General features: G+C 36.6%; 2 protein-coding genes across 2 annotated transcripts; one reads left to right on the top strand and one right to left on the bottom strand.

Moving 5' to 3' along the window:
• Positions 1-523: 523 nt before the first annotated feature.
• On the top strand, positions 524-2,658 carry LOC18045042 (GDSL esterase/lipase At2g42990). Its single transcript, XM_006437068.2, has 3 exons — positions 524-1,215; positions 1,310-1,805; positions 1,904-2,658. The coding sequence occupies exons 1-3, from the start codon at positions 850-852 to the stop codon at positions 2,089-2,091; spliced, it is 1,050 nt and encodes a 349-aa protein (XP_006437131.1). The 5' UTR covers positions 524-849; the 3' UTR covers positions 2,092-2,658.
• A 778-nt stretch (positions 2,659-3,436) lies between these two features.
• Positions 3,437-5,844, bottom strand: LOC18044823 (4-hydroxyphenylpyruvate dioxygenase). The gene is made up of 2 exons (XM_006437067.2): positions 4,331-5,844; positions 3,437-3,925 (listed from the first exon to the last, which is right to left on the bottom strand). The coding sequence occupies exons 1-2, from the start codon at positions 5,446-5,448 to the stop codon at positions 3,739-3,741; spliced, it is 1,305 nt and encodes a 434-aa protein (XP_006437130.1). The 5' UTR covers positions 5,449-5,844; the 3' UTR covers positions 3,437-3,738.
• Positions 5,845-16,963: the final 11,119 nt, after the last annotated feature.

The raw sequence follows: 16,963 nt of genomic DNA, 5'->3' as shown, positions 1-16,963 counted from the left end.
CAATATTATTGTTAAAAAAAAGGTAAAGAAATCTCTCATGAAATTTATCATGCCGACATATGACTTGTCTATGACTTGTATCAAATCAAATTAATTTTGCTACAATATTTTTGGGGAATGATGGTAATACAATGGCCTATTCTCCTTTGAAAAATCTGAAAATCTTATAGACATACGCTTACATTAATTGGAAAAGGATTAGGGATGTTTGTTATGGACCAAAATTATGATATAATTATAAATTCTTTTATATAATTACTTTATACAAATTAATGTGGTACTACAGGAATAATTAAATAGAAATATAATATAGCCCACGTGATATTTATTTGTTATTATATATACATTCATTCAACCAATCATACAATTAATTTATAGATGAATGTGCAGCAGGAACATTACTCAACTGTAAATTAAAATGAACCTTTTATGGCAATGAGAGAGAGATAGAGAGGTAGGATAAGGTACAACCACATATGGATCTGCACCTTCTCTTTTATGAACCAATAAATTTATTGGGCCACAATCTCAAAACAATCAAGCCGATTCACACTAAACCAAACCGTACGGCTAATAATTTCCCTCCAAGTCTTCGAAATATGCTCAGAATTCTCTGTAGATTTCCACAGAAAAACTTCAGTGTGAGCTAACATCATAACATGCACATTATATTATTTTCAGACTAATTAATTGCCCCGTACCCAACTACCCATAATTTACATTTATTACTCCCAACAAACTTTTTAAAGAAATATCGCATCTTTATTCACTCATCAATTCCTGTGCCATTAATTCGGAAATCCCATTAAATATTTCCTACTGGGTCTGAACTCTGAAACAGTCGGTAGCATGGCACACAGAGTGTACATTTTAATGCTATTCTTCATCCAAATCCTGAGAACCACAGGAGCTAATACTAAAGTTCCGGCCATGATAGTTTTCGGAGACTCTAGCGTGGATACGGGTAATAACAACTTCATACCCACGATTGCTAGATGCAATTTTGAGCCTTATGGCCGTGATTTTCCTGGAGGCATACCCACAGGACGTTTCTGCAACGGCCGCCTTAGTACGGACTTCCTTTCTGAATCATTTGGCCTCAAACCAACGATTCCTGCATACTTGGATCCAGCGTATAGTATTTCAGACTTCGCCACTGGCGTTTGCTTTGCCTCTTCTGCCACTGGATTTGACAATGCCACTGCTAATGTTTTAGTGAGTTCAGTTAAAATTAACCCTGCATCCGTTTAACTCTCAGCGTGACTTGAGCTGATGATTTTTTAATTTTGATGTCTTTTTTAACTTACAGCAAGTGATACCTCTGTGGAAGGAGCTGGAGTTTTACAAGGAATACCAACTCAAATTGAGAGCGTACCTTGGTGTTGGGAAGGCAAATAAAGTAATAGGCGAAGCTTTATATACAGTGAGCTTAGGGACAAATGATTTCATTGAAAATTACTACGCAATTCCTGGAGGCCGGCAGTCCCAATTCACTGTCCAAGAATACCAGGATTTTCTTCTTGGAATTGCGGAGGATTTCTTGAAGAAACTTTATAATCTCGGAGCCCGGAAAATCTCTGTGACTGGGATTGCGCCAATGGGTTGTCTGCCTGTGGAGAGAACGACAGATTTCATGAATAATGATTATGGTTGCAACGAGGAACATAACAACGTGGCTTTGGAGTTTAATGGCAAGATGATGAGTCTATTATCAAAGCTGAACAAGGAGCTTCCAGGGTTCAGAATTGTGTTTGCAGATGGATACAATATTCTTTTGGACCTCATTAAAAAACCTTCCAAATTTGGTAAGTACAATTGGCTTTGCATTTAGCATGACTAGTTTACAAAACAACACAGAATCTTTAACTACATAATTTCTTTTATAAACCATTGCCATTGCCAGGATTTGAGGTTGCGGATATGGGATGTTGCGGTTCAGGAACATTTGAGACGGGTTTCCTGTGCACCGATCTGTTTACTTGCACAGATGCAAATAAATTTGTGTTCTGGGATTCAGTCCATCCTTCCGAAAAGGCAAACAAAATAATTGCGAATTATTTACTAACAAGATTTCTCAAAGTGTTTCTTTGATTTCATTACTATATATACTAATCCGTTTCTCAGAACTTCATTCCGTTCAGTAGATACCTTAGCTCTCAGACAATAAACTAAGGAGATGATGTAGAACAGAAGCTCCTCCACATATTTAAGATTTTTGTTATTTAATAATACAACCATCAGTCTTATATCATAGTTCTCTTATTCTTATAAACATACTTTAATCCCTTTAAAGTCATATTAGTAAATCAATAAAGTCTTAAGTGGTGCAGACACCACCACCTCACTATCTAATTAGATGTCGCCATCTCACTATCTAATTAAATGTCTCTAAATATACACAAACGCATTAGTATGATGTATTTATGATAATTTTTAATTTAATTATGTCGCTCATTCGTAAGTGCAAGAGTTATATAGAAACTTCTAACATCAATAAATAGTATCAGTTCGAGAGCAAAACCCACTAGCTTACTCCATCGATGTAATTTCTTGTACCCAAAGCCAAAGTACCTCATTAATATTTCCATTACTTGAAAAGTTATTTCCAAGTATTTTGGATATCTTTAGATTTCAATTCAATAACCATCATCTTTTGCCAAAAGCTACAAATGATAACTCTACTATGATAGAAAGTGAAGAATTTTTTACCTTCTTTTTTTTTTCCCCTTCTTTTTTCTGACAAGCTGATGGCTTCATCTAAGAAAATCAACTGATTCTAGCCTCGGTTTGCTTAGGCGCATGTGCATCTACATGAATCCTAATCAGAGAAAAACTTGGTTTCCATTGCTTGAAAAGTTATTTCCAAGTATTGTGGATATCTATAGATTTCAATTCAATAACTACCATCTTTTGCCAATAGAAGTACCGAAAGCTACAAGTGATAACTCCACTATGATAGAAAGTGAAGAATTTTTTACCTTTTTTTCTCTTTTTTTTTTCTGACGAGCTGAGGGCTTCATCTTAGAAAATCAGCTGATTCTAACCTCAGTTGGCTTAGGTGCATGTGCATCTACATGAATCCTAATCAGAGAAAACTTAGTTTTCACATACTCTACTCAAGATGGCACTAAGCTTGAAGATACTGGTTTAATTTCTAAAAAAACTGGCTGAACCAATCTTGCACCACATTCCGGAAAAGAGCAAACATCAATAAGATAGTTATCCTTAGATGGCTAGTAAGCAAAATTAGAGTATTTAGTTTCCAGAAAATATAAAACTTTCCAATGACAATACAATGTTTTAACAAAAAATGACTCAACGACATGTATAATTGAAAATAATAAAAATAATAATAAATTAACTTAAAACTGGTTTTCTGTTCTCAATGATCAATTGAATCCTTGGTCCAAATATAACCATTCAAACTGCAAGTAAATCTTTGTAAAGAACAGAGAATATGATCATAGAAACTTAAATTTGCGTCCATCCTCAACAGCTGGACATGTACATATCACAGACTGCCTAAGCTGCTGAAGTCCAGCTGTTATACAATGTACATCATAATATTTACTTTTCAAGTAATTTTTTGTATGGTAGTTGTTCCAGAAAGTTTGCACAGGAACAATTACCAAGCTTTCTAATAAATTATATGATATCATATTGTAATGAATTCTCAAAGTAGCAACCTTATATAACTGCATTATGGCGCAAAGATAAGTTCAGAAATGCCGTCTCTATTCATGCAGCAGCTGTCTCGGCAACTGGTTTTGCTCCAAGTGTCTTCTCATATTCCTCAATGGACTTGAAAAGTTCCGAAAAGTTGCCCTTTCCAAATCCCCCGCATCCTCCCTTCTGGTACGTCTTTCCTTCCTCATCCTTAAGCATGCATCCTACTCTCTGAATTATCTCTATAAAAATGGTTGGCCTGCCCCCCAAAAAAAAAAGAAAAAAAAAACCCAATTAAGCCAATGAAAATTTCGATTCAAAAAACAAAAATCTTGAATATTCTTTCTGTTGTCACATTAATAGCAATCAGCATAACCACAAAAGAACAGAGAATTAATGCACCAATTGGCATCATTAACCAATTCCTGACAAGCAGCACAAGTACTATTAAAAGTTAGAAACACAAAAGAGGAGAGTGGATGAATGGCTGTATAAATTCTCAAGTTCTGTTATTTAATACATCTAAACCTGCATTCTAAGTGCTGTGATCCACAAATTGAAGTCAAAATATAGCCACAGGCCGAAGGCATGACTTGAGTCCTAAGAAAGCCGCTACTTACTGCTGAAGCTAAATGTAGTCACAAGCATTAGCAAATGAACATACCTATCTCCAACAGGCTTAGTGAAAATCTGTAGGAGGGTACCCTGATCATCCCTGTCAACCAAAACCCCCAACTCTTCACACTGTTTAATCTGCTCATCAGTTAACACATCACCAGCACGGTTCTTCAAATTCTTGTAATAAGTTGGCGGCGGCGAAGGCATAAACTCAAAGCCACCGACTCCACTCCTCTTCCTCATTTCCCTCAGAGTCCTAAAAATGTCCTCACTCACAAGAGCCAAGTGCTGCACGCCAGCTCCCTCATTGTGCTCCAGATAGGTCTGTATCTGACTCTTACGCTTCGTCCCAAACACGGGCTCGTTCATCGGGAGCAATACCATTTCATCGTTGTTTGCTAACACCACTGAGTTGAGTCCACTCTCACTCGTGCCGACGTCTTCGGCTGTGAACTCGGCGAACTCGTGAAACCCAGTGAATGATTTCACATAAGCAACAGCCGGAGCGAGTTCCGGAACGTTGCCGACGGCGTGATCGAGCCGCCTGATTCCGTAATCCAACGGAAACGATGAAATCTCATCCGTCGGTTCGAAACCCGGCAGGAAATCAAGATGATTCGCTTTATCTTTATAACTAACATAACGCAAAACGACGTCGCCGTATAACTGGACCTCGGCAATCACAGCAAGGTTATCGAGAATCACAGGAGGAGAGGAGGGCTTAGCACCGTGAGCCACGCTGGTGTTGAAAGCAACGTCGGCGTCTTCAACTTCAACAGCAATCGACCGCGCGGCGAGCCCATGAGACGCGGCGAAACTGCGGCAAGCTGCGTGGTCGAAAGTCGGGAGAGATGCTGAGGAGTTGCCAGCATCGGCGGCGTCGGAGATTGAAGGGGAATACGGCGCCGTAAAGACGAAACGGAGGTCGCCAGAACGTAAGAGGTAAGATGCATGGACAGTGTTGCCGGTAGACAAGTCCGATTTGGCGACAATGGGCATGCCGAGTCCCCAGGAGAAACGACGAGCCGTATTGGTGGCGTCAGTGCACCAGAACTCGACATGGTGGAAGCGGTTCACTCGGAACCGGTCCGATTTGGGATTCTGGCGGACGAAGTTTTTGAACCCGACGAGCTTGACCAGCAATTCAGCGGTTTCTTTGCCCATTATTCTTATTGGAGCAGTTGCTAAGAGAGAAATGAGATAAAATAAAACCAGAACCGCGAGTAGTTCTGCTTGTAGTTGTGTTGTTTTCTTTGACACGTGTCACCGTCGGCTCTGTCGATAAAATCGAAGATGGTATTTAGTATTTACTGACGTGTCAAATTTTATCGACATCAGTGCTGCATCCACTTCCAGTCGGCCCAATGAGAAATTACTGGCGTGTCAAACTAAGCCTGTTATCCCTGGGTTCTGGGCAGGTGCGTGACGCTGTCTCTGACATTAGTTCTTGGAAAGAGAGATAGCTGAGTGAAGGTGTTCAGAGCAGAGCGGGTGTTCGTGAAAATGAACTACGTGCTCGATGAAATGCCTCGATGAATCCTGCGACGGTGCAGCATCAGTTTTGGGGACTTCAAAGTTATCAGGATAGATCAGATCAAGATCAAGGCTCATGTGTTCATGAAAGCGACAAATCAGATTCAGTGACTGTCCTTGTTTGAAGTACACTAATTATAGTACTATTGAATGATTGATCGATCTAGACCCATAGGATCACGTACAACAATGAGGTGAATACATTGAGCATCAAATGAATGCACGAAGATTACGTTGCATTTTGCAATTTGTGGTGTTATATTGTGCTTGGCGTAATGTTAAAAAGTGTATTTACTGCCGTCTTATTTTAGGGATAGGGAAACAATTTTGGTATTGCAACTTCACATCACTACTCAGTTCTTAGTGCTTGATAAGGCATGAAGAATTTATCAATTACAAAGATACTGAATGGAGCAGGGTTGGCTTAATTTTTTATCCGCTTACAAAACCTTATTCTCAATAACTTAAATTTATAAAAATTAAAAAAAAAATTCAGAAAACAACATTGCATTATTTTGAAAATTAATCCACGAGCAATAGTATGTACAAAATTATGGACAAAAGTGATAAAAGATGAGACAAATTTAACCAAAGGATAAATCGTTTACTTTATAACAATTTATCATACTATATACAGTGGTTATTATTCTATCGATTCGAATCACAAATTTTGTCCCAATTTTTGTACGAATATCATTGTTCTTATGTTTACTATCTTTCTGAATTTATGTTAAAAATCAAATCACCACAATTAAAAACAAAAAAAACAACACCAACTTTACGTAGAAAACTTAAATAAGTAATATAACTGTAGTCATACATCAACTTCCGCTACATAGATAACGTGATTAGAACAAAAACTCTCAAGATAATATTTAGAGGCTCAAAATATCAAGAACCACACATTCCTAGCTCACAACTACACGTAATAACGATTTTTACAAGTAAAGACACAGCTAGGATTGTGCAAGTGGGGACACATGCCTCCACATGATTTAAGCCAAAAAAAAACCCATTAAAATTGCGTTCATTAATTGAGCCAATACTCCCATGAACTTAATTGAAACACTCCGATAAGTTGAAGAATTTAAGCCCCTATCTCAGTGAACTTGATTGAAATACCCCATAGGTTGACGTTGTGATCTTTTGTTAAATTTAGTATTAAGTTATCCATGTAAACTGAATTTTTCGCTCCGTCTCTGCTCACAAAGTGGGTTTCTCATTCTCAAATCACTAGAAATCAAAACTAGAAGAGATATATAGCACCACGTTGGGAACTTATTGATTTTTGGGCTTTTTCATCCTCGGCCTTTCTTCCTGCGGCTGGAACAATGCATCAAAATTCCAGAAGCTGCCAATTGACAAACACACATCTTAAATTTTAATTCGAGTGCTTACTATTATTTACTACGTTTAAACGGTAAGTTGCAAACAGTTAAATACTTTGAAAGTTGAAAACAGTCAAATACTTTGACAAGAAAAAAAATCAGAACATAAAATGCAATGACTCATCCAACAGATTAGCAATACAGCTTTAGTCCAATCATCTAACAAAACAATACCAAATTAATAAAATAAAAATATTAAAAAAAGCATGTAAAATTAGCAGTCTTTAAGTTCTTTCCTTTCAATAACTAAAATATCATGTTCAAATGTTCAAAAGGAGCAGGTAAGAAGATCTACCTGCTTTCCACAAAATTGTTTGTTGGCATCTCCTCAAAACTGCAACCAGCACAGGACAAGATATAAAACTGTCAGCATCAAAATAACAACATTATGACAAAACAGATAAATATCCTGAACTATTACAAACTAAAGATTAGAACTCATCCCATCTGGAGAAATATGTCCTTCAATTGCTTCCGCACCTGAAATTGGAAAAATGTTAAGCAGAAATCATGCGAAATTTTGCAACATCTGGGATGTGATGCTTGAGCTATCATCAAGATTTCAGGCACTGGCAAGTTTCATACAAAGCTCACGTAATTCCTGTTTAAGTCATCATCATCTACTACAGGGTATACTTGCATGCGCAAAACAGTGTGTATTAACATATGTAACATGTCAACCACTTACGGTGGCCCCAGCCATCAAAGTATGTACGTTTTCACATTGTTGCTTCCCAGAAAATATAGTGCAGCAACAGGCTGAAACTTTTCGAAAATTGAATAATTGGAATGGATGTGAGGAGAGAAGAATTTAATCTTACCTTGAGCAGCGGGTCGGCAGGCTGTGCTTTAGCATTGAAGTTGTACTCTTTGAACACCAATTCCTTCCAGTCACCCTTCTGAAGGGTTTCTCAAGTCAAATCAGTAGCAAACTTTCTTCCTTTTTGAGAGCATTGCTCACTGAGTAACCCTTGCACATCTGGATAACTATAAGCTTCCGTGCTTTCAGACCACCGTTGATATCCTCTTTGCTAATTGCACGCCCATCTTGTACTCGTACGAGCAGATCTTTGAACTTGTCTTCCACATGTTATACCTTCCTCGACACTTGCTGCCCCATCTCCACCCACTTGTTTCTACCAGACTGGGAGCAACCTATTTCGAAAAGTGCAGAATCAGGCTTTTTCTGCAGTTCATCTTTCAAGATACTACACTCTGCAGGTACTGCCAAGAACAATTGAATCTCGGAAGACCCTTCAGCAGCATACTTCTTACCCTCATCAGTAAGCACCCTCGTCTCCCTCTTAATGTCCTGTGCAGGCAATCCCACAAATAATCCAAATTTTTTAATCACAGATTCGTTTAACTACACACACTCATACAATCCAAAGCTGGAATCAACAAATTAGAGTTTCTGCTCTGTTTTAAGGCTATTAAATTTACCCCAAAAAAAAAAGATAATATTTCGCTTTTTTTTCTTCCTTTTTTTTTTTACTTGGCTTCTATTTTTTTTTTTTTGGTTTTGACCACAAGGTATCTTGGGGAGGGCTCCAACTATGGGAGGCACCTTTAAGCCCGTACCACAACTCAGACTAAAAATATCCGCTCGAACCGAGAGGCACAAGTTCTCCCAACAAAGGCGACTTCCTTACGACTCGAACTGGGGAGCAAACCCAATCAAGCCACTTAAGGAAACTCCATTACCAGTGGAGCCAATACTTTGTTGGTTTTATTTAGCTTCTATTAGTACTCAGTTCTTATTAGCAGGCAAACAGAGTACAATAAATGTGTGTTTTACCGGAAACGAAAAAGTAAAACGACACCTGAGCATCGACGGTAACGGAAACCGTGGATGCACTTGATGACATTAATGACATATATAATATTATTATTATGAACACTTATTCAGGCACCGAAATAAATGTTTAGTTTTCTTATCATTTTAAATTTTAAATTTTTTCTTCCAAATACCTTAAATTTTTACAGAGAAAACTCAGTATGTCTAAAAATTTTAATTTTAATTAGGTATGAGTGATCCTTTTGATTTTCTAGTTTACAACACACAGAATTTTTAATGATTAAAGACATGACAATCATCAACCATCTTTCTTGTTCTTCTCCCTTCCGATTTTCTCAAATTCGAATGAATGAGTAGTTCATGACATTGTCCTCTTTGTCATAAGTGGTTTTATAAGCACATGGCTTCAATGGTTAGGTAGTTAAATTGGACTTTTTATTTACAACACATGGCTTTAACTCAAAACTTTCAATGTTAATTCACAATGCGTAATGGATTATAGTAATGAATTTGTTAATCATGAGATGAGTTTCATTTTACAATTCAATATTGAATAAATATTTTACAATTTGTTACCTTAATTAGACTTTGATAGCAAAAATAGAATCTGAATACTATCGGCACTGGAATCTTCAAACTTTGCCTATCTTCAGGTTTCGAGGTCGTGCTTTATTAACTGATTATAAAGAGGAAAAATTTTCTGCAGATACAAAATTGTGAATAATGCAATGTGCACTTATTCTTTGCCGAATCTATCAACCATGAGGTGACATCCTATCCCCAAGTAGCAATCAATTGGCAAAGATTTCATATTTTTTGTTCTGAAGGATGGGAGACGATAAACATTCCTCATGCAACATTTTAAGGAAATAATTGGTGGCAATGTAGCTAAGAAAATAATAGATATTGATAGTAGTTCTCAAAAGTTTCTTGATATATTTTTTGTTTGGAAGATTAATTATTTTTTGTATGAATATAGTTACTTCTTTCTCAGTTATATTATGATGATATTAAACAAGTTTATATTGGTTAACTGATTTATTTATTTGATTTATAATGTTTATTTCTCATGACTTTTTCATTAGTAAAATATTTTGATGAATTTTGTTAACTGTTCTTATTTTGTTATTTATCATTCTTCATTTATAGGCAAAAATTATTGTATAACCAAATAATTAAATTTTAATAATAAGAGTGTTTAGAGAAATTTTTTGACCGTGTATAGCATTTTCATGTGTATAGGCAGTAAATAAAGATAATTAATTTAAAGAAGACTAAGTGAGGACTTTTTTAACATTTTAAATATTGTATAAACTATAATTCATTATTTTAAAATTAATTTATGAGCGTACATAATAATAGAGTGTTTAAAAGAATTTTTTATGAGTACATATAAACCCACCCTTAAGTAAATTGATTCTATTCAAGAATATCTTGCATATTTATTTCCATGCAAAATATATTTGATATCAAACCTTATAATATTGTTGAGAGAAACAAAGTTACCATTTTCCTCATTATCCTCATAACAAACATCATCATGAACAACTTCATCAAATCCATATGCATGCTTTGTGTGTAAAGATTTTCTATCTCGAAGTTTCTCTAAATCTTGAGAAATCAAACGTAAAATTCTCAACATCGGCGATCTTGTCGTTTCATGAATCAATTTTTTTTTCTTCTTTTCTGTTTTCTATCTCTTTTTTTTTTTGTTTTTGTGTTTGTTTGGGTTTTTTTTGTGCTAAGATTAGAAAACAAAGGGGCAATAATGGTATAAATGAAAGAATTTGGTCAAAAATATGAATAAGCAAAAGATAGGGTCATCGGCGACGGTGATCGAAAATTTGGACAAGGATGGGCGGATATGAAAGATTTCGGGTCGGTGAATATGGTGGTGGTGGTTTGTCCGAAAAAGTAGTGTTTGTTAACATATATGTTTCCATAATGTTGATTTTGATGATAACAAACAAGATTAAGAATGATTAATCTTTTAAGTACATATTATTTTTTATACATTTTAAATAAATCATTATTTTTACATTATAAAGGTTTTATACTTAATGGAAAAATGATTTTATGAAATTGATTGTTTTTATTCTTTTTAAATAAATTATTATTTTCACATTATAAATGTTTCATATTTAATGGAAAAATAATTTTATGAAATTGGTTGTTTTTCAAAGTTTATGGTTTAATTGAAAGAAGTTTGAAAACTTTGAAATAAACAAGTATTGTTTGAAATTTTGGAGGACTTATTTGAAAAGTGTCATTGTATTTTGGGTTATATCATAATTTCAGAAAGTTTTGGGCCATAGTACAGTTATATAAAATTTGAGGGTCAAACTGTTATTTTACAAAATAATTCAATGTAGCAGTCACTGTAGAAAACGTCGATCTGACATTTGGTTAACGGCTCGCCGACTTCGAACAGAATTGAAGATCAGTCTCTGGACACTAAACAGCGAACCAACATGTGTGATAAACGGCTCGCCGATATCAACCAGTAGCCTCTGGACCTAAACGGCGATCCGACATATAGTTAACGGCGATCCGACAATTTAAAAATAGCCCCAACGATCATATTGACCAGTCAAACGGCGATCCGACAGTGTGCAGAAAGTCAATAACGGCTAGTTTTCAGCTCCAACTATAAATAAGTTCAATCCAATTCAAACAAGAAGTATTCCAACGATCATCATTGAGCAAAATATTGAGAATACAACTTTCATTAAGCTTTAAATTCTTATATTCATCTCATTCATTCACACATTGAGCTTTCATTTGTGATCAAACACATTGTGTGAGAGAGATTCATTTGTAATCTTTTTTTATAAAATCAAGTTAAAAGATTGTAAGTGTTGGGATACACTTGGGTTAAGAGATTGGAGATAATCTCTTGTTGTAAAGGTCCATTGACACCTTGAAAGTCAATTGTAAGCGTTTGAAGCCTTCGGAGGCTAGCTTAGTGAAATCCTCAAGCCCGGTGAGCTTGGAGGTGTGGACGTAGGTGGGGATTGGCGAACCACGTAAAAATCATTGTGTTTGTTTTCTCTTCCCTTACTCTTTTAATATTGTGCATGATTGAATTTATTGTTTTCAATTTGATTAAGGCAATAGATTAAATTGTTGTGTGGTTTGCTTAGCTTAAATTTTAAAATCCCAATTCACCCCCCTCTTGGGTTGCCTAGTTAGTATTTAAGTGTTTTGGACAGAAATTGTAAATAAATCCGGCGGTTTGAGCGTCGATCGGCAGTGAGGAATGGTGGGAAAGGTTAAGTTGATGGAGATGAATGGACTGATGGTGGTGCTTCTGGCCAAATCGCGCCGGAAAGTGGTGAACGGAGGTGGCGGCGATTGCGGCTGTTTTGGCTTTGTCTTCCGGTGACCTGTGGCTAATCGACGGTGGAAGATGCTTGGGGTTTGATGGCCGGCGATTTATGATCCGTTTAGTGGTGGTTACGTCCGGATCGGTGACGGAAAACAAGGGCCGGTGGCCGCGGGCTGAAGCTTTTGTTCCTGTTCTGTTTCGGTTTTTTTTTTTTAAACTAAACGGAAAAAAATAAAAAAGGAAATTTTTGGCGGTGGATGGAGTTAGATTGGTGATACCAGGTTTTGGCTCTGATACCAAACTGATGCAGCGGAAATCGGTGAACGACGATGGCGTTACTGCGGCTGTTTTGTCGATTTTTTCGGCGTTATGTGGCTGATCGGCAATGGTAGATGCTTGAAGTTTGATGGGCAGTGATCTCTGATCGGAATGGTGGTGGTTGCATCCAGATCGATGACGGAAAACTAAAGCTAGCAGCCTTGGACAGTGGCCGCGGGCTGAAGCTTTTGCCTCTGTTTCGGTTTTTTTTTTTTTTGAATGAAGCTAAACGGAAAAATCAAAAAGGGAAAAATGAAAGGTTTGGTGGTAGATGGGGTTAGATTAGTGATACCAGGTTTTGTCTCTGATACCAAACTGATGCAGCGGAAGTTTAATGTTCAAAATATTTCGTTGATTCTAGAGAATACCGGTATAAAAGAACAACTAAATTCACATTGATTCAAAACAATACCACGAACTTAGGGGTTAAGACTCGTTCATTCAGAATACCGAGAATTAACTGTTCAAATACTCACAAAAAAATTTAAAAATTGAAATATTATTGAACTCAAAATTCTGCTTGTAAAAGCTACAAAAGATATTTATTTATACTAAGTAAAACTTATCCTAATATGATTAGAAAACACATTTTAATAAGACTTATGCCTAAATTAGGAATATTACCCAAATAAGCAATACCTAAACAATAAGACTCTAAATAGGAAACCAAATTAAACTAGACTACAAATTAATTAAAATATTCTTAAATATTATACATTTAAATATAATTAGGATTTCTTCAATTTCTTGCTCTGCATCAGACTTTAGTTTAATTTTCAATTACAAAGAATTTGCTAATTTGATCACATTCATCTCGTGGGCTCTAATCGAAATTTTGAGTTTTATGGTGATCAACTTGGGCATAATACTTGATGATTTTCAAGTAACTTAATTTGATTGGTTATGTGATTTTAAATTTTGAAGAGATAGGAGGGTAAACAATTAATAACCTTTTAACTTAAAAGAATGAAAAGTAAAATTTAGTTGTAACTTCGAAAATGTAAGTCTGAACCTAATTGTGTATATATGTACGCTATATTTAATCTTAATTAAGTTGTTATGTTTAATTACAAGAATTTTGTTTTATCTTAGAGGATTACTTCTTAAACTCAGATTATTTTAATGATAATAAAAAATTTTATATTGTGCAAAGAAAATAAAATTGAAGAGAGAAAGAAAATATGTTAACTTAATTTTATTTGCATTTGTCCTTAAATGTAATCGTAATATAAGATCCAGCTGCAATACAGCTAAAAAGATCTAGCTACAATACAACAGTGATACCATACAAGAGCTTTTGTCCATATTATGCAATCTCGTTGGATGAAACGTGAGGCAATCTAACGGCTGAAATTATTTAGTGATACAACTAGGCAAGCACGGGAAACCATTGGAGGAGGTAAAATTTCAGCTAACCTTTCAAAACGAAGTTTGCTTCAGGCGAAGGGAAAAATTTAGGGTTTTAAGCGATTTTCAATTGACAAATCATCGAGAGACACCAAAATCAAAGGAAGACGAGTGCAAGATATTGGAGGGGAAAACATTTGGATGCGTCATATAGAAACATGGGGTCCCAGCCGTAGTAAGTGGATGGGGAATTTATTTCTGTAGGTGAATCCAGTTGAGAAATAATCTTCATACAGCAAAATCGGAATAAGACATCAGAATTTGTTGTTGGGGGGGAGTGGGAAGATCTGGAAGAGATGTATACGAACATGGGGCCGAGCAGTGCGAAACCGATGTCGAAATTGTGACGATAGCGGCAAAATGCAACCCATATTGAGAGGTGGTGGAATCATCTTGTTGTTTTCTTTCTCAATCTATAAATACATCACTGACCTCTTATCATATGTTTCTTCACAACTTACAAACCCAGAATGCAGAGCATTCAAATTCTATATTTCATTGGTTTTCCAAATAAACACTTCCACACCGATCTTGGAGTTCCCCATTTTCCTATTCTATGCTAATCTTGTCTTAGTAAAATTGCTGAGTTTCAGTTGCATACCAAAAAGCTAAGACACACAGTCCCATTAAATTACTTACAACCAAAAACATAACATACCTCGCTCAAATTACTTTTACATATTATGCAATTTTTTTCCATCTATGCTTTAATCGTCCAGCAAAGAAACCAGCACAAATCCCTAATTAAACGTGTGTAATTTGCGGCCACTATCGGGTTGAAATGGAAATGAGGCCATCTTACCAATTTATGACCCACCAATAACTAACTAACGCATATTCATCCACTTATCGAAATTAATTTCATATTACTGAAAAAATTATTCAAGCTTAGTCACTTTGTGCTACGAATTCCCCTCTCTCTAATTGACAAATTTGTCTTCTGTTGCTTCCCCATTCGAACCTTATAAATAGCTAAGCTAAGCTAAAGTCACTTATCACAGCGCCTCGGTTTTGACCTTTTTTAACCGATTTGCCCCGTTTCCTTCAATACGTACGTGGCGATCTCTAATACGTTCGATAAGTTACCTTGAAATCCAATGGTCACATCGCAAAAAGACAAAAACCGTGATACAATATCACAGTTGTACAATAGATGAGTCCTGTAATATAATAAGAATTTTATGAGATTAATAAAAGGGTGCTATTAATCCAACTCAAAGTAAAATTTATTTGGATACAAAAGTTGCGAAAGCAACTTCTAGCCTCTTTGATAACAAACTATTATGTCTCTCTTCTGGCTCTCTCTCTTAGAGAAACAGAATGAGAGTGGAGAGTGAGTCTATGGGACTATTGTGGTCACTCACATAAGTTGGGTGTTTTGGTTCGTGATTTTATCTCTTTTTTTTCTTTCTTCTTCAGTTTTTAGCCGATTGTGCAAGTAAACAACGATATCTCAGTTTCCGGAAGCAAAATAGTTAAGCACTCTTAATGGACACTGATGAGCTGATTCGAAGGTGCCAAGAAATATCTTTGGAGGGTGAGAAGAGAGGTAGAGTGTCACTTAAAAGCAAAATGAAGATGACAGGTCAAAAGATGGTGGACGGTTGTCTCCTGGGAAAGGTGTTGTTGGCTAGAGAAATCAACATCGTGGGTCTCAAAGCAGCCCTGCAACAGGTGTGGAGAACTCTAAGAGAAGTGCAGATTGAAGAAATGGGGGACAATATTTTCTTGTTCAAGTTCGGAACAGAAACAGATAAGAGGAACATTATAGCAGGGGGGCCATGGCACTTTGATAGAGCCTTGATAGTGTTAGTTGAACCAAGAGGCATCGGGGAGATCAATAAACAAGTTTTCACTCATGCATCCTTCTGGGTCCAGATACATAATGTCCCCATCTTGTGCATGAATGAAGAGACCATCCAAGAAATTGGGGGAGCAATTGGAACAGTGGAGGAAGTGGGGACAAATGCCGCAGGAGAATGCTTTGGCAAATACGCCAGGTTGAGAATTTCAATTGATATTACTCAACCTCTGATTAAAATACTGGAGCTAAATGATGAGGAAGCTGCAGAAGGGGAGTGTGCAGCAGAAAATGAATCAGAAAGGGAGTCTGCAGAAATGGTAGATACAGAAGCTGATAAGACGGAAAAAGAAACTACCAAAGGAAAGATCATCCCAATGCCGGTACTATATGAAAGGATGCCAGATTTTTGTTTTGTTTGTGGATGCGTAGGACATCAATACAGGGAATGCAAGCAGTACAAAAACCAAACAAGAAAGGAAATGGCTTATGGGCCATGGCTGAGAGCACTCACAATGGCAGAAAAAATCAAGCTAAACAGAGGAAAGGAGCGATGGAAAGCAGAAGAAGAGAAAAAGGATAGCGGAATATACACAAGGTCCCAACCAGAGGGGGCCTCAAAGATGATGAAGGACCAACACAGAAGCAACATCAATGGCACTGAGTATGAACATGGGTTGACCCGATTGCAAATGGATCCAATATTGGATAATCCGCAGACGGAAGGGGCGGGTGTTTCAAGGTTGTCAGAAAAAAGTCTCACAAAGTCAATGCAACCAACAGATATTGGTGCAGTGCCTCAAAAACAGGGCCAAAAGGCGGGAATCCGAAATTTAAATGAGAGGGATGGAGAAATGGGAGATGAGCAAAATGGAGACTTGGTGAAAGAAACAGGAGAAATAGGACGGATATCACAAGGAAATGAGGCCCAATCAGAAATGAGCCCAATAGAGACCCAAGCTGTGGTAAGCTGTGAAGAAGGTGAGAGGCTGAATAAAACAAAGACTAAAACAAAGAAACGAAAATGGAAGCTCCAAGCGAGAACCATCGAAAAGAACTCTTTGGAAGAAAATGGGCCAAAGCTTTTAAAAAAGCCTTCAGGAGAG

This window comes from Citrus clementina, unplaced genomic scaffold (genome assembly GCF_000493195.1).
Source record: "Citrus clementina cultivar Clemenules unplaced genomic scaffold, Citrus_clementina_v1.0 scaffold_4, whole genome shotgun sequence".
Lineage (NCBI taxonomy): Eukaryota > Viridiplantae > Streptophyta > Magnoliopsida > Sapindales > Rutaceae > Citrus > Citrus x clementina.
This window is presented reverse-complemented; position numbering and strand designations above follow the sequence as displayed.